We start from the raw sequence: 18,783 nt of genomic DNA, 5'->3' as shown, positions 1-18,783 counted from the left end.
TGTATTTCGAGTGTTTATTGTGTGTTTTTTTTTTTTTCTTTCTTATGTGTTACATTTATTTTCACGTTCTTCCTATATTGACTTTAATGGGATGGATATTAAATTAAGATTCCATCTCTAATGTTGGTGAGGTTTTCTTTTCCTTTGCCTTTTTAGTCTTAAAAAAATCTTTTAAAAAATTAGATACAAAATTTTAAACATTTCAGACATATATAATTGAGAAAGTGAAAGCCCCTTAGAATTCCACTCTCCTATGAGTTTGTTATATATTATGCTAGGTTTTTTTTTTGTGTGTGTGTGTGTGTGTACCTCTATTTTCCTGTGTGTATAAATGCATTTTTTTTTGGAGGGGGGAGCATGTTTTCTATTTATTGTCCGTGCCTTTTCAATTTTTTTAACTTAATTTATCTTAGACATTTCTCTGTATCAGTATTTATTAGCAATATCTTATTTTTAAAAATGACAAAATAGTGTTTTAAATACTGTTTAATAGTAGAATATTGTTTAATAGTTCTCTACTGTTTCCTAGTATAATTTATTTTGCCTTTACCCGTTTTAAGAGGTAGCTGACCAATGGCTTTGTTAAGTTTTTTTCTCTTGAAATAACCATTTTGAATTGATTTCTTTTTCATACTGTTTTCACAAGTTTTTTTTTTTTTCACCTGAATCAGTTTTTGCATTGCTGTTAGGATGTATTTGCCAAAGTAGTTAATTAAATGCAATTGTGAAATAAATATTTAAATTTAAAAGAGGAAAGAGACTATGGCTTATTCTTTGTAAAATGTGCAAAGTACTCTGTCTTCTGTATGTGATTCTTCTAGGACCTGCTTGTTCAAGTTAATGACCTTTTTCACAGAGTGAGGAGTTTTAGAGTATACCTAATTGAACTTCTAGTATCATATATATATCATTTGTCTCCCAACTGCACATATTTAATGAAAATCTTATGTAACTTTTTTGGATTAAAAGATTTAAGAGTTTTTATCCTTTTTGAATTCCTACCGTATTCCTTGCTTTTTCCAATTGCTGGTGACAATGATCTCTTCTCTTCCAGGTTGTTTTTGAGCACGTTCACTCTGGCAGTTTCAGCTGGGGCTGTTTTGCTTTTACCCTTTTCAATAATCAGCAATGAAATCCTGCTTTCTTTTCCTCAAAACTACTATATTCAATGGCTAAATGGCTCCCTGATTCATGGTTAGTATATACTGCTCAATATAATCACAGTGAATGTTTTTGTTTTTTACTGCACTGTATTTTTAGATTTGCCTTTTCTTAATTTCCTTCATAATTTGCATCTTCCTCCAATAAACCATGAGTCCTTCATAAAATCAGAAAACCAGATTTTACTTACTATTCCTATTCTTAGTTGTGAAAGGCTTTTCTGTTTTACTTAATCAAGAAGCAGTCTTTATACTTAATGATTTTGATAAATCGGTTCTCATTTAAATATTTAGCAAGAGAATTTTGGTTTATCTGGATATGTCAAAAGAACTCAGCCTCCATTTAAGACCTAAAAATACTAGCCATAGTTTTCTACTTAATTTATTTTCTGTTACTTTTGTTATTTAAGAATGTATAATTGAAGGGGAAAAAACTCTTTTGTCAAGTACAAACTTTAGAATTAATGTGGTTAAAAAAGTGACTTACTTACTGTGGGCAACATGGTATATTGCTTTGGAGGCCAATTAGACCTGCATTACAATCTTGACTCTGCCATTTTCTAGAAATTTTTAGTGAGGTGTACGACATTTTTTTTTTTTTAAAGATTTTATTTATTTATTTGAGAGAGAGAATTAGAGAGAGAGAGAGCATGAGAGGGGAGGGTCAGAAGGAGAAGCAGACTCCCTGCCGAGCAGGGAGTCCGATGCGGGACTCGATCCCGGGACTCCAGGATCATGACCTGAGCCGAAGGCAGTCGCTTAACCAACTGAGCCACCCAGGCGCCCAGAGGTGTACGACATTTTAATTTTAATTTATGAAATATATTACAAGATCTAATACATAGATCTTTTTTATATGTTCCATTGTCCTTCCCCCTTTTATTCTTTTTGAATTGTGGTATCTTTATATGGAAAACACATCAGCTTTTTATTACATTTTTGTAAATATGTTCTAGTTATTTTTCTTTTTAACTTTATTTGCTTTTTTATTGACAGAATTTTTAACATTTGTATATTGTCCAGTGTCCAGTCTTTTTTCTTCCTTTGGTTTCTCTAATTGTTTTGTGTTTAGAAGATCCTTTCCCTTCCTGATATGGGACAAATACTCTCTTTTTCCCCCTCATTTTCTAAAGATGATTTTTTTTGTGTGCATAACTCTTCTTAATTCATCTGGAATTTATACAGACAGCTACCTTTTCTCTCACTCCTTTGTGTTTAAAGAAATACTACGTTTGCTGTAGAATATTTGGAAAACAATATATGGTGAAGAAAATTAATGTTACCCACAATCCTACAACCCACAGAGCTATTGTGAATACCGTGTAATCTTCAGTAAGGTGTCTTCCTGTGAACGCATAACCAGATGGAAACCTTCAGGGACTCACTGATGATTTATGTTTTCCTAAATCAACATATAAGTGGGAGGTTTCCATGCCATTAACTACTTTTCTGTGCAATTTATAGTAGTGCCTGCAACTGTTATAAGCATGGATTGTTCCCAATTTTTTTTTAACTAAAAAAGTTCCAGTGTACATCTTTACAAATATTTGTCCTTAGGATAAATTTCTGCAATTCACTTTCACTTTTAAGCACATTTTAAAAGTTTAGAGAAGATGTTTCCTGATTCCGAAAAGCTGTGTGAATTCCACTGGTGGTTTCACTTTCGCTGAGGGCATCCTCTTCCCAGCATGCATCTTCGTCAACTGTGGGTGGTACTTAAAACCTGCCAATTCAAGGAGTGCTTGGGTGGCACAGTCAGTTAAGTGTCCAGCTCTTGGTTTCTGCTCAGGGTCATGAGACTGAGTCCTGCATCGGGTTCCATGCTCAGTGCAGTCTACTTGGATTCTCTCTCTCTGCCCGCCACCCCACCCCCGCAATAAATCTTAAAAAAAAAAAAAAGTTCCAGTTCAGAAACATGAAACATCTCCCCTCTTAAATGTACATTTCTTTAATTACTAGTAAGGATAGACATTTACAAAACATACTCAGAGGTCATTCATAGTTATTTTTTAGTAAATTGCCTACCTATGTTTCCTTTGCCCATTTTTACAGTGTTTCCCCCTCCTTTTTTTTTTTAATTAAATTTTTAATTCCTGTTAGTTAACATACAGTGTAATATTAGTTTCAGGTGTACAGTGTAGTCATTCAACACTCCATATACTACCCGGTGCTCATCACAAGTGCTCTCCTTAATCCCCATCACCTATTTCATTCATCCCTCAACCACTCCCTCCCCTCTGGTAACCATCAGTTTGTTCTCTATAGTGAAGAGTCTGTTTCCTGGCTTGCCCCTCTCTCTTTTGTCCGTTTGCTCGTTTGTTTTGTTTCTTAAATTCCACATATGAGTGAAATCATAGGGTATTTTTCTTTCTTTGACTGACTTATTTCTCCTGCATTATACTCTCACTCCATCCATGTTGTTGCAAATGGCAAGATTTCATTCCTTTTTACACTTGCAGTGTTTTTTTTTTAAGTAATTAGTTGTCTATCAGAGGTTAATTGAAAACATTTTCCTCCCATTTGTCCTTTAATACTGCTTAAACTGTTTTTTGACATGAAAAATTTTAACATTTTAGTTTAATCATATATTTGAATCTGGCCTTTGTGGTTTCTGTCATGCTTGAAAGTAGAAACAAATGGAGTCATGATGCTCTGAAGACCAAATGAATTCAGTAAAATTAGGACTAATTATTAACTGAATAAAAAGAAATTACTCCATTTTTTTTGCTTAGCAATTGAAAAAAACTGAATAAGCAAACTGAAATTGATACAAAAAATAAATCCTCTACTGAAAAGTTAGCTGTTATTATGAAAGGCAGGAGACAACCTGGAAAGTAATGGCTATGGCTGTTTTGGTGAGTTATTTTTAGATGACATGTTATTTGTTATTAAAAATACTTGGATAATATATAATTTAGAAAATGGTTTTTACATGTATTGTCTAAAATGTTTGAGGAAGACTGTTTGGCATGGTTCCCCTTGGCCCTAGCTTCCTGTAAAGCGATAGGTACTATAGCATATACATTTTGCAGGATTGGGCTCCAGGTGTTCTTACCAGCAGAGCAGGTGGTCTCAAGCTGGGCTAACCAGTATGACAGGTGAACTGGACTTTGTTTCCAGTTTTACTGAGTAGAAATTGCATGCTATACTTAGTGACCTTCACATACTCTAAATCAAGGCTATTTCTTTTATTCTGTTTATGGCCTGTAAGTAAGAGCTACTAACACATGACATGCCATATATTTGGAGGCCTTAACTCTGGAAGTAAATATATTTGTTTTATTGGTAGTCTTTCTCATTATAATGTAAGGTGTGTAAACTCAAATATTTTGTTTATAAATTAGGGCTTAGAACAGTGATTCCCACATAGTGATTGCCTAATAAACCTGTTGAATGAATGTGTGATAGACAATAATTTTGAACTCCAATAAAGCACATCATCTGAAAGTTGGGGAACTAGAGGAAGAACCTTCTAAATGATGTCACTGCTTCTAAATGTACTCTTAGGAATAGGTTTCAGGAGGCCTGGGATGTAAGCCCTGGAAATTTTCCTTGAGGGTTTTATGACCCCTGGCTTTGTTTCTGCTAAATCTTTGGTAGGTCTGTATCCTTTGCTGCATGTAGTGAATTTCATAAATCTTTAAATTCATCTTTCTCTTCTAAATTCATAGCTTTCTTTAACCTTGTCGATGACATTCGAGGTAGTGCTTATTATTAGTCCCTTAGATTGTCTTGGGGTTGAAGATTTGTCAACCTTAGACATACTTGCTTCTTAGCTTTTAAAAAATCATTAATGGGGCCAAATTATGGTAATACTAAGACATGCCCTGAGGCATGTTCTGTGTTCTAGACATGCTCTTCCTCACTTCCATTGTGGAGGAGGCGTCCAGGTTCCCCTTCGTGGTCAGAACTCCCTTCCTTGTTGGTTGATTGAGAGGCATGAGGACTGCAAAGTGCTGGACAGCAGTCTGAACTTCCATTTCAGTGGAATCATTGTTGTGTCTCGTGGTGGAAACGTTCCTCCCTTTGGAACTGGAACTCTAGTCTAGCAGCACTGGTTCCTAAGGTTATAGGAACAGGAGACAGAAAGTTTGCTAGTGGGTCAGTATGGATAATAGTGAGTGCTACCACTCCCGATTCTACTCCTTGATTCTACCTGTGAACCCCGGCTATGGGAGAAATACCACCATATATTGAATACAGATTCAGGGCGAATACGACCTCCTAGAGTACCTTTCTTCAGCCCTGTGAGGTATTGCCAGCTAGCTGGCACCGTAACTGAGTCTTCAGAAGGACATTCCACCATTCTATCAAACCAGCTGCTTCAGGATCGTGGGAAACATGCATGACCAGTGAATTCCGAGGGCATGGGCCCATTGTTGTTCTTCTGCTATGAGGTATTTCCTAGATCAGGAGCGCTGCTCTGATGATGGTGGGCAAGGCATTCTGAAAGTCCACAGATAATAGTTTTGGCAGCAGCTTTGCGTTCAAGGCAAATCTGTACCCAGAGTAAGTGTCTGTTCCAATAAGGACAAAATGCTGCCCTCTCCATGATGGGAGTGGCCCATTTCAGTGAACCCACCACCAGGTAGCTAGCTAATCTCCCCTGGGAGTGGTGCCATATTGAGGTCTCAGTGTTGGTTTTTGCTGCTGGCGATTAGGCATGCAGGTGGTAGCCATAGCCAGGTGAGTCTGATGAGTAGGCATGCACCTTGCTGAGCCCGTGCATAATCTCTACCCTGCCATCATGGCCACTTTGCGTATGAGCCCATTGGATCATGATGAGTGGCGGGGAAAGAGGCTGACTGTGGTATCTGCGGAACAGGTAGTCCTATCCACTTGATTATTAAACTCCTCCTTTTCCAGGGTCCCCTTTTGATGAGCAGTCACGTGGGACGTGAATATCTTTGCATTTTTTTTCCCCATTCAGAGAGTACTATCTGTACTACCTCTGCCCCAAATTTCCTTGTTACCAGTTTTCTAGTCATGTTTCTTCCTGACCTTCTAGCCAAATCACTGGACACAACCCATGAATTTATAATTACATGTCTGGTCATTTCTCCTCCCAGGCAAAGTGAACAGCCAGGGGCATTGGGAGGATTTCCCTTCACTGCTGTCTCAGAGGGTTCTAGTGCTGCAGCTGTCCACCCTGGGTGGTGTTGTGCAGAACCATCTGTAAACCAGGCCTGGTCTTTTCTTCGCTCTGTCAGCAGATTGTAGGGAACTCCCTATGAGGCCCTACGTGCAAGTTGGGGAAGAGAAGTAGTAGAACAGGAGTGGAGACCATGGGCATTTGGGCCACTTGTTCATGTAACTTACTTGTACCTTCAGGGCCTGCTTGGGCCTGATCTTATGTATACCACTTCCGTTTGATGATGGAGTGTTGCTGTTGCATGTCTGATGTTATGGCTCGGTGGGTCAGATAACAAACACCCTGTTCATGATGGGCAGCTCCAGTCACATGGTAACTTGGTGGCTCATGGTCAAGTGTTCAGTCTCTTTTTTTTTTAGATTTTTTAAAAATTTATTTATTTGACAGAGAGATAGCACAAGTAGGCAGAGCGGCAGGCAGAGGGAAAGGGAGAAGCAGGCTCTCTGCTGAGCAGGGAGCCTGATGTGGGGCTCGATCCCAGGAGGCTGGGATCATGACCTGAGCCGAAGGCAGCCGCTTAACCGACTGAGCCGCCCAGGCGCCCCAAGTGTTCAGTCTCTTTTAAGGCCCAGTAACAGGCCAAGATGTGTTACTTAAAAGAGAATGCTTATCTGTGCAGGGCTGTCCTTCAGGTGTGTCCCAGAGGGGCTGTCGTGCTGTAGGGCTTTGCTCTAAAGTCCTAAGGGCCTGCGCTGTGATCCCTCTGTAGTGCCTGCCAAAGGCTCCACGCAGCATTCCTGCCTGCCGTGGACACTTCGGGCATCGCTGGGTTTGCGGATCACGTGGCCCACATAGCAGAGCAGCTGGCACAGCGGCCTGTACTCGTTGCAGAACCTTCTTTTGTTCTGGACCCCACTGTAAACCGGGCAGCTCTGGGCGTCACTCGGTAAGTGAGCTGCAGTAACACACCCAGAGGAGGAATAGGGGGCATATGTTACCTTCAAAATCCCAAGAAGCCCATGGACTTTGTGCCTTTCTTGGTTGTAGGAAGAGCCAGATTCAACAACTAATCCTTCACCTGAGAACAGAGATCCCCCACGTCCGCACACCACTAGACCCCTAGAAATTTCACTGACATAGAAGGCCCCTGAATTATTCTTGGAGTTATTCTCCACCCTCTGACATGAAAATGTCTTACCAATAAGTCTAGAGTACTTGCTACTTCTCGCTCACTAGATCCAGTCAGCACAGTGTCATCATTAGAATGGGCCACTGTGACATTTGGTGGAAGGGAAAGGCAATCAAGATTCCTGCAGATTAAATTGTAACAGGGCTGAAGAGTTGGAGTGGCCCTGAGGTAAGACAGTGAGGGTGCTTTGCTGGCCTTGCAGCTGAAAGTAAACTTCCAGTGGGTCTTATGGACAGAGATGGAGACAGAGGCCTCTGTCACATCAGGAGTCACACACCAGGTACCACGGTATGTGTTAATTTACTTAAGCAGTGAAACCACATCTGGAACAGCAGCTACAGTGGGAGTCACCACCTAGTGAGGTTTACGGTAATCCACTGTCATTGTCCTAAGGTCTGTCTGTTTTGGGGATGTGGGAGTCACTACTTCTGCGTCTTTCAAACCCTTGATGGTGGCATTAATCTCTGCATTTCCTTCGGGGATGTGGCATGACTTTTGGTTTACTGTTTTCCTAGTTAGAGGCAATTCTGGGGACTTCCGCTTGGCATTTCCCACTGTAATAGCCCTTACTACACAGGTCAGGGGACCAGAGTAGGGGTTCTGTTAGCTGTGAAGTATATCTATTCCTTATGCATTCTGGCACTGGGGATGTGACCACAGACTGGGTTTGCAGACCCACTGTGACACATGTGAGACCTGAGCTAACACTCCGTTGACCAGCTGACCTCCATAAGCCCTTGCTCTGACTGGTGGGCCACAGTGATGTTTTGGGTCTCCAAAAGTAGTCCCTGAAAAGTCCGATGATTTCCTTTACCCCAGTGCAGTTATATCATCCACATTCATTTGTCAGTCATTTACCATCTTGTAACACTAGATTTTCTTGAGTTATTACTTGTCTTTTTGTGTTAAGCCTTTGTGAATTTATGCCAAATTCTTTGAGGTCTCAGAATATGTCTGAAATTCTCTTAATCTCCCATGGATCACTGCTCTAGTACTTTCACACTGGAATTGTCCAATAAAGATTCATCGTTGAGTGAATAAAAGTTATTTATTGTGTCATTAGGAATACCTTGATAAAAAAGAACTTAATTTGAAAAGAAATTTAATGGCTTATCCTGTAAAATTGTCAGTATGGATGGTTTTGATCACTTGTGCCTTTAGTGTGTAAATCATATGGATTAGGCCAATATATGTGTTGATAATGCTTTGGATGTATAAAAATATTTAGTTTGAATTAAATATAGTGTCTGGATTTGGGCCACTTGGTTTGAGATGTTACATGTTAACCAGATTATGTTAGAATGCCACTTCACTTCTGTGGGCCAGAATTTAATAACATAAATAAATAAGATATTACCCTTAGTTCTAAATCTGTGTCATGTAGCAAGATGTATCTTTGTCTACAAGGGGAAAATAATTAAAATAGCTTGAAAAATGTGATATACAAAAATGATATTGGAGCTAGAATGGGGCAGAATGGTAATCTGGTCATTGGCAGTTTTAGCCCAGGGTCTTTTTTGCTTGTCAGCCGGCAGTTGTGAGGTGTGTCCCATCATTCACTCAGTGTGGGTATGACATGCCAGCAACTATAGTTATTATAGGATGGTACAAAGAGAGCAGAGATGACAAAATGGTAGCTAAAATTTGTATTGTCACTTTTATTGTTAAAATTGAAAAAGGGTAAAAAATGGACAGAAAGAAAGCATCTATTTGTATTCACTTTCTTTGTATCTTGTTAAAAGCTTAGCAGAAAAATATGAAACTCTTCAGTTCCATAAATTGAAAAACTGATAATGGGTTTTCCTTTCGGGGTGATAGACCTGTTTTGGGGTGAGATGGTGGTAGTGGTAGCATGATTTGTGAATGCACTAAATGCATTGAATTACTCCCTTTAAATGGTAATTTTATGTAATGTGAGATTAAAGTTAAAAAATAAACAGGAATAAATTTTTGGAAGGTAGGAGAATGATGGAGTTAAGTTGTAGCCTTAAATAAAGTCAGGAAATAATTCTTCAGTTTTTTGAGGTATCCCCCACTGGGGGCCAATTTTTGCTAAGCTGTCCATACTTAACTTATGAAAGAGACAGAGACACACGTTTATAACACGATTGCCTAGTTGACATTTAGTCTGTTAAAAGATAACCACCATGAACCTTACTAGTCTTTTCAAGGTATGGGTGTTTTATTTTGATTTTTCAACAGGAATAGACAATATGCCATTGTGGATACCATGAAGGAACAATACAAAATCCATCTTTGTTTCAGCCATTTTCAAGTCCCACAGAAGATTAAAAAAATCAGACTTCTAGATTATAAGCAATTAAACTTAAAAAAAAGAAAAATAAGTATAACATCTACTTATGTATAGATATTAAATCAAAATCAGTCCTTCATAAAGTTTAATATACCATTATTAGTTAAATGTTACTAGTAGTTTCTAATTAATTGGTCTTAATAGTCATTTGTCATAGTATGCATCACCGTAGTTACTGGATATTAATGGAGGTATTGTTTATAAAAATTTTAAAAATAAAACACAATCTAAGTGTCAGAGTAAGAAATTTTCTTAATTGAATTTTGGTAGATCCTAACAGTGGAGTGCTTTTTTGGCCATTATAGATGATGATGTAGAATAGTATTTGTTGATAGAGAAGGATGTTGAAAAACATGTTTTTCTCTGGGTGGTAGGATTAATTACAGGATATAAAAATTTTTTTGGTGCTTGTATTGTATAATATTTCTGCAATGGACATGTATTGCTTTTTTGTTACAAGAAAAAAGTTATATTAAGGTAAAAAGTTTCACAACTCATTGCTAAGATTGTTCTTTAATTTTTGTTTTTCTTCTAATAGACAGAAGCTGTTTTAATTCTGGGGTTCACACAGTACTTACTGTTCAGAAGCAAACTTGTCTTTCTCTAAGGCTTCTGCTTTCTTGGTAGAATTTTTTTATTATATAACTCACTTTTTGACAATAGCGTTAGATCCTCAATTCCACTGAAATACTGATTTTAACCTAGATTTGTCATTTTGGAAATTATTGAATATGGCTGAACTCTGATTAATTTTCTGTTTTAAATTCATGAAGTGTTTGGTCTATATGATAAAAAATGATAGATCATTTGCTTAGTAGTATTTTATGTTGGATTTTGGAATATTTTGTGACTCCAGCAGATGGAGCTAGAAGTTAATGCATCCTATGGTGATCTGGCAATTCAGTTTGGTTTGGTTTGAAATGAAGTATTCTAGGATTAGTAAATAACCATTGTTTAAGTTCAGATACATCTTTGGGGGATAGGCATAGGACATCTTTCAGAAAGGTTGTCACTGATAACTGATTTAGACAAACTACAAGGTTTTTGAATTTTTTGGGTTATATTGAAGGATTTTAGCTATAATAAAGTAATTTTAGCCTTTTGAAGTAGAGAATAATATTTTTATTTTATAAATTAATATGTAGTCATATAAATAAGTTATAAATATTAGTTCTAATTTAAAATTAGGAAAGTTTCATCAAAATTACAGAATAATTCTTAAGGGATGTTTATGTATGTATGTCTGATGTATGTTTGTAAAATGCTGGAAACTTATTAAGTCTTAATTGTCAAGAATATAATTACTACTTAGGAATGTATGTTAGATATATTTCTCTGTATTAGATGTTTTTCTTATAGTAACTTTAACTTATATGTTGTAGATTTAATAATTAAATTAGCATAAGCTAAGCCTGAAGCTTTCACATTTACTTACTCTGGTAAATAAACTTAATTTTTTGCATTTAATTATTTAGACTTTGAATAAAAACTGATTATTTGTGTAGATGATTATTCTGTTAAGATAAGACCATCAGCTCTCAAATTCTTTGTGTTAAGTGAATGTTTCTTGCAAAAATAAATACAGTGGAGGTTCTGTATCACATTATATCCCTTTCTACAATTGTGGTTGTCAAAACCATCAGTAGTAATGTTGAGTCTTCTGGAAAAGGGGCAATTGGGGGAAAATTAAAAAAAAATTTAAATTATATATATATACATATACACACGTATGTACTATATGCACGCATATATAGCATACACATATACACATATATATTACATATATAGTTTAGTATGTAAAAGTGTGGGCATCTAATTTCATGTCAAACTAAATGAGTTGGTATTCAGAATCTTTGTGATCATACTCATCATTTTCTCCACTTGTTCTGCAGACATTGCTGCTTGTTGATATCTGTTGATACAGATTTCTTTATTTAGCTTTTTATAATTATCTTCATTTTAAGTGTGTGGGTTAGTCAGAGCAGATACTTTTTCCGATTTGTGAGCTTTTGCCCAAGGCAGAGTTTTATTTATTTTTTTCTTTTTTTCAAGATTTTATTTATTTATTTGACAGAGAGAGACACAGCGAGAGAGGGAACACAAGCAGGGGGAGAGGGAGAGGGAGAAGCAGGCTTCCCCCCGAGCAGGGAGCCCGATGCGGGGCTTGATCCCAGGACCCCGGGATCACGACCTGAGCCGAAGGCAGACACTTAATGACTGAGCCACCCAGGCGCCCTTGCTCTTTTTAAATTTTTATTTATTTTATTTTTTTAAAGATTTTATTTATTTGACAGAGAGAGACACAGCGAGAGAGGGAACACAAGTAGGGGGAGTGGGAGAGGGAGAAGCAGGCTTCCCGCGGAGCAGGGAGCCCGATGCGGGGCTCGATCCCAGGACCCTGAGATCATGACCTGAGCTGAAGGCAGATGCTCAACGACTGAGCCACCCAGGCGCCCCCAGAGTTTTATTTCTTAACTTTTGATTTTCAGAGAACAATTTGTAGTTCTCCCTGCATGAAAGGAGACATATATGATCAGAAGGATGAATTCTGGGAGTATGTGTATTTATAGTTCAATAACAAAAAAAAGTTCCCTTCTGTGCTAAGAATGGTAGTTGTTTCAAATTACAAAAACTAATAAAGTTTTCCCCCCTATTATAAAAGTATAGTGGATTTTAAGCATTCAGGGGTTTATATTCATGGTGGCAACTATTTGAGAGCAAGCTTTGAGCTCCCTCCTAAGTGGTAATCTGTGATTTGGCTGAAGCTTGGATTTGAACTGTGTTGTCAGTGAGGCTGGTAAATAGAGTGAGTGGCATGGCTGACGGGAATCCCAGCATTTTGTTGGGAGATTACCTAACAGGGATTTGGAGAATTTTGAGTTTGACAACAAGGTTTAAATATGTTTCATTTTTTTTAAGGGTCTTTATTTGTTCCTTTAGAAAACTAATAATATGTAGAAAAGTAGGAAGAAAATCATCCATAATTTTAGTACATTCACATTGTTAGTAATTTGGTGTATTTCTTTGCAGCTTACTTTCTATTTTTGGTCGTTGTTTTTATATATATATATATGTTTATATATATATATATATTTTTTAAGATTTTATTTATTTATTTGACGAAGAGAGAGACAGCGAGAGAGGGAACACAAGCAGGGGGAGCGTGAGAGGGGAAGCAGGCTTCCCGCTGAGCAGGGAGCCCGATGAGGGGCTCGATCCCAGGACCCTGGGATCATGACCTTAGCCAAAGGCAGATGCTTAACGACTGAGCCACCCAGGCGCCCCTGTTTTTATATATTTTTAATGTCGTGTGTATATAAGTTTTTGTTTTGTAAGTTTTTTGGGGTATAATTAATGAGAATCATTCTTTTTAAAAAGATTTTATTTGAGAGAGTGAGCGTGAGAGACCATGAGCTGGGGGAGGGGCAGAGAGAGAGGGAGAAGCAGACTCCCTGCTGAGCAGGGAGCCAGAAGAGACTCGAAGAGACTTGGGGCTCCATCCCAGGACCCCAGGATCATGACCAGAGCAGAAGGCAGATGCTTAACTGACTGAGCCACCCAGGAACCCATAATGAGAATAATTCTTTAGGGAAAGGTTGAGAGCTAATTTTAGCTGTAACTCACTTTCTTGTCTTTATTTGGTCAAATTGCTGGTGTGCATTAGAATTTTTCAGTTGTTTGGAACATTTGCATTATTTTGAGATGGCTGGCGGCAGGCACTGACATTTGTTTAGTATTTGGTATGTTATTTCTCTTCTTTTCTTTATGAGAGCCCTATGAGTTAAGTTGTAGCCTATTTTATACATGAGGAAACAGAGTTGAAGTTCCTTTTCCAGCTCATATATAGCTGATAGATGCAATCTTAAGCTAGTCAGACGTGAAGTGCCACTTACTCAGACATCTGGCATCAGGACTTTTAGGCCTTTTAAATCATGAATAGTGTGAATGCCTTGTTTTGTTAGAGGACATTATAGCAGACAAAGTACATATAGTACATTCAGTGTTTTATCAAAGTTGGATTTGTTAAAACCTTTCTGTATTTGGTGTTTTCAGAAGGCTTGGGTGTACATGTGCTCACATATAAATACATGTAGAAATGCTGAATTCTGTTTCAGTGTCTTACAAACTGATCAGAAGCTCCACTAATTTTGTTTTACACAGATGGATAGAATTAATAAGCTGTCATATTCTCAGTTTAAACATTTCCTTTAGTAAAATCTTATTAAACTGATTGCTTTTTCAGCAGATATTAACAAAATTCAAAATATTGTGCTTTTTTCATCCAGAATGATGAGTGTGAGAGCCATACAGTAGTGTAGAAAGAGCAAGAGATCTTGGATCTAATCCTTTATCTATTATTTGTAAGTTATGGAATTTGTGTGGCATTTATTTAACCTCTTTTAAAAAAAGAGTTTGGTTTCTGAGGGAATGAAACAAGGGATCTCAAAGTTCTTTTCTGCTCCAAAATTCTGTGTTTACTTGTTATTCTTGGTGCATTAAAATAAAAGTACACTTTTGTTTATTTTGAATAAATCTTAATTTCAGAATCTTACAAATGTATGTCTACCCTGCTTAAGTATTTTGTTAAAGAGATCTTTATTTAGACCAGTAGAAACAGGAAGAGAGGTCCTTTTAATTTAACACAATTCTTTGAGAAGATATAAAACTGGTACTTTTTTCCCTAAGTGATTTTTTCCCCCCCTTTCAGAGTGTAAATTGAAAGTAACAGGTATTGAACAGTATAATAAGGAGCTTAGCAAAGTGAGGCTTTGCAATGATTTCATTATGTTTAATATGTTTTTAGGACACTATCATTTTTTAAAAAAAGATTTTATTTATTTATTGAGAGAGAGCGAGAGAGAGACACAAGCAGGGGGAATGGCAGGCAGAGGGAGAAGCAGACTCCCCGCTGAGCAGAGAGCCAGATGTGATGCGGGACTCGATCCCAGGACCCTGGGTCATGACCTGAGCTGAAGGCAGATGCTTGCAGACTGAGCCACACAGGCGCCCCTAGGATACTATCATTTGATTAGAGTGCATTTTCTATATGTATCAAAGAATATAATGGGCAGGGTATAGAAAAGGGAGAAAGAAGAATAAGCATGATGTTTTTGTGAACTATCCTAGAGGCCCACTGTAGAATGTGTACTGGAGCAGTTATATTTTAGGAATTTAGGGCAAGAGAGTAAAGCGAATGGATATTTTACAATAGGGAACAATTTTGTCTAAGACATAGGAGTTGAGGCTTAGGCTTTATTGAGTTGGGTGTTGAAACAATTTAAAAAAGGGGCAAGGACCTCAGTAAGTATTTGGGAAGTCAACTTCAAACAGTGGGTAACTACCCGTTAAAAACAGCTTTTTAAAGATTAACAAATCCATGAGGACAGTGAGTAAAGAATGAGTGTCTGCTATGGTGTTTTATGCCCAGAGCATTCCCTGTGTTTACTGTTTTATCAAAAACTAAGGCTCAGGTATGAAGTAAGAAAAATTAAGAAAATCAGCATTCAAGTTTAAAAGCTACATATAGTCTGGCCAAGATGAAGTAAGAGAGACTGTGTATACCCTGTCACTTAAAACAACTAAGTTTTCAAGAAAACGTAGGCACTGAGAATAGCAATTCAGCATATAAATAAATATATTCAACTGCTTGAGGGTGCTGCCGAGAGAATGGGGGTGCAGGCTATAGTTGGGGGGCAGGTGGCTGGAGGTTCTGGGCAGAGTACTAGACAGGTGAGAGTTGCACAGAGAAACATCTTGTTTTACAGATGGATAGAATTAGTGGACTATCATGATCTCAGTTTAAACATTTCTCTTTGTAAGATCTTATTAAATAGATGTTCTTTTTCGGGGCGGGGGGAGCTGAAATGAAGGTTTTCGTGAGGTTGCATTCTTATTGGAGGCTCTGGGGAAGAATTTGCTTCCAGGCTCATTGAGGTTATTGGCTGAATTTGGTTCTTTGTGGTTGAAAGACTGAAGCCCTCCCTTTCCTTGCCAGGTGCTGGTCTTTGCCCTAGAGGCTGCCCACCTCTTAGTTTTTCATGTGACCCCTTCCAGAAAAAGTGCCTTGAGTTCCTCTCTGATTGACCCTTCTACTGCTTCTCTCTGACTTCAGTTGGAGAAAGTTCTTTGCTTTTAAAGGTTCATTGGGTAGGTTTCACCCACCTGGCTAATCTAAGATGATCTGTCTCCCTATATTAAGGTCCATAGCCTTAATAATTATATCTGCAGTCTTTTTGGCATGTATACTGGGTTGAATAATGGTCCTCTTTCCTGCCTACCCTTCTTCCCCCAATCAGGTCCACCTAGAACCTCAGAATGTGGCCTTATTTGGAAATAATGTCTTTGAAGATGTAATTAGTTAAGGTCACACTGGGTTAGTGTGGGCCCTAATTTAATTACTAGTATCCTTATAAGAAGATAAAACAGAGACACAGACACACCTGAAAAAGGCCATGTGAAGAAAGGTAGATTTGGAGAGATACATCTATAAAAACTAGGAATGCAGCTACCCCGTCTCTACCAGAGATAAGGAAGGATTCTTGTCTAGAGCCTTCAGAAGGGATATGGCCCTACTGACCTTGATTTTGGACTTACAGCCTCCAGAACTGTGAAAGAACAAATTTCTGTTGTTGGAATGTGGTACTTTGTTTTTAGGACACTATAGAAAACTAATATACCATGTAACGTAACATATTCACAGATTCCAGGGACTAAGATATGGACATCTTTGGGGATTCACTCTGCCTACCTTGAGTCTACAGCTGAGTACAAAGCAGTAAAGTAAAACTCATAACAAAGAGAAAAATAAGTCAAAACTGACTTACAATTGACACAGATTCAGAATTGGTAGACAAGAACGTTTTCATGAGGTTGCATTCCTTATTGAAGGCTCTTGGTAAGAATTTGCTTCCGGGCTCATTCAGGTTATTGGCTGAATTTTGTGGTAAAATATAAAAGTTTTTATTATATGTCTTTTAAAAAGATAATTGGGGGCACCTGGGTGGTTCAGTTGGTTAGCATCTGACTTCGGCTCAGGTCATGATCCCAGGGTCCTGGGATTGAGCCCCTGCATCGGGCTCCCTGCTTAGCGGGGAGCCTACTTCTCCCTCTCCCCCGCTTGTGCTCTCTCTCTCAAATAAATAAATAAAATCTTTAAAAAAAAATAAAAAGATAATTGGCTGCTTAAAAAGTAGTAACAATGTATTGTGATTTTATAGCATATACAGATAAAATTCATGACAACAATAGCACAGAGGCAGAAGGAAAGAAATGGAAATATACCATTGGAAGGTTATTATGCTGTACCTGAAGTATTATATCACTTGAAAGCGGACTGTGATGAGTTAAGGTGTATGTGATAAACCTGCAAATAACCCTAAAATAGCTCAACAAGGAGATAGTCAATAAGCAACTGTAAGAAATAAAATGGAATCATAAAAATTAATCCAAAGGAGCACAGAAAAAGAAGAAAAAGGGAAGATAAATGGGACAAATAGAAAACAAAGAGCAAATCAATAGACTTAAACCTGACCATATCAGTAAATATCAGTGGTCTAAACATTCCAATTAAAAGACAGAGATTGGGGGCACCTGGTTGGGTCACTTGGAAGAGCATGTAACTCTTGATCTTGGGGTTGTGAGTTCGAGCCCCACGTTGGGTGTAGAGATTACTTAAAAATAAACAAATAAATAAACTTTAAAAAAAAGGCAGAGATTATCAGATTGAATAAAAAGGAAGGACTCAAGTATATGCTGCCTACAGTAAACCCATTTTAAATATACAGACACAAATAGGTTTAGAGCAATAGAAGAAAAAAGATATACCATGCTAATTCTAATAAAAAGAAAGCTGGAATAGGTATATTATTATTATTAGAAAAGGGTATAGATTTTGCCAGGCATAAATAAGATCATTTCATAATGATGAAATTCATCAAAACATAATAAACATTTATCTACCTAATAAGTAGCTATTAAATACATGAAGCAAAAACTTAATAGAAATGAAAGGATTAACGGTCAAAATCACAGTTCTATTCAGATTTATCAATATCCTCTTTTTAATAATTGATAGAACAAATTAAGAAAACAAGACAGAAGATTTGAATAACATTCTTAACTAATTTGGCCTAATTTGCATTTATATTATTTATTTATTTATTTTAATTTTAATTATTTTTTTATTTATTTTTTATTTGCGAGAGAGAAAATGAGAGAGAGCACGAAAGGGAGGAGGGTCAGAGGGAGAAGCAGACTCCCTGCTGAGCAGGGAGCCCGATGCGGGACTCGATCCCGGGACTCCAGGATCATGACCTGAGCCGAAGGCAGTCGCTTAACCAACTGAGCCACCCAGGCGCCCCTAATTTGCATTTATAGACCACTCTGCCCAACAGTAGTAGAATATACATTCTTTTAGTACACTAGGCACATTTACCAAGAGAGACGATATTCTGTGCCATAAAATAAATCTCAATACTTTTAGAAGAATTTAAGTCATACAAGATAGGTTCTCTAATGAAATTAAATGGGAAACCAGTAAAAGAAACATATTTAGAAAATCACTCAATTATTTGGTAACTAAATAACTAATAGGTCAAAGAAGAAATTAGAAGGGAAATTTGGAAGTTCTTTGAACTAAATGAAAACAAAAATATTTGAAAATTTATAGCACTAAAATGTCTATTTTAGAAAAGAAAAAAGGTCTCAAATCAGTGCCCACAATTTCCCACCTTAAGAAAACAGGAAGAGGAGAACAAATGAATACCAAATTAAGAAGATTGGAAATAAAAAAAGGCTAAGAGGAGAAATCAGTGAAATAGAAAACAGGGAAAATACAGAGAAAGTGAGAAGATCGATAAAATTGATAAAGCTGCAGCGAGGTTGATTAGCAGAAAAAAGAGAAGACACCAATTACCAATATCAGGAATGAAATAGGTGACATCACTATGGATTCTACAGGTATTTTTTTTTTTATTATGTTACATTAATCACCATACATTACATCATTAGTTCTTGATGTAGTGTTCCA

General features: G+C 37.3%; 1 protein-coding gene across 1 annotated transcript in view; it reads left to right on the top strand.

The window, feature by feature from the left end:
- The first annotated feature begins 1,163 nt into the window (after window positions 1-1,163).
- LMBR1 (limb development membrane protein 1) overlaps window positions 1,164-18,783 on the top strand; it is a 105,358-nt gene continuing 87,738 nt past the window's right edge. Inside the window, exon 1 of the mRNA XM_044919903.1 lies at window positions 1,164-1,194. Coding sequence (XP_044775838.1) covers window positions 1,192-1,194 — 3 coding nt within the window. The 5' untranslated portion in view covers window positions 1,164-1,191. The remainder of the gene's footprint in view (window positions 1,195-18,783) is intronic.

Source organism: Neomonachus schauinslandi, chromosome 12 (genome assembly GCF_002201575.2).
Source record: "Neomonachus schauinslandi chromosome 12, ASM220157v2, whole genome shotgun sequence".
NCBI classification, from domain to species: Eukaryota; Metazoa; Chordata; class Mammalia; order Carnivora; family Phocidae; genus Neomonachus; species Neomonachus schauinslandi.
The sequence above is the reverse complement of the archived record's forward strand: the minus strand, read 5'-3'. Positions and strand labels throughout refer to the sequence as shown.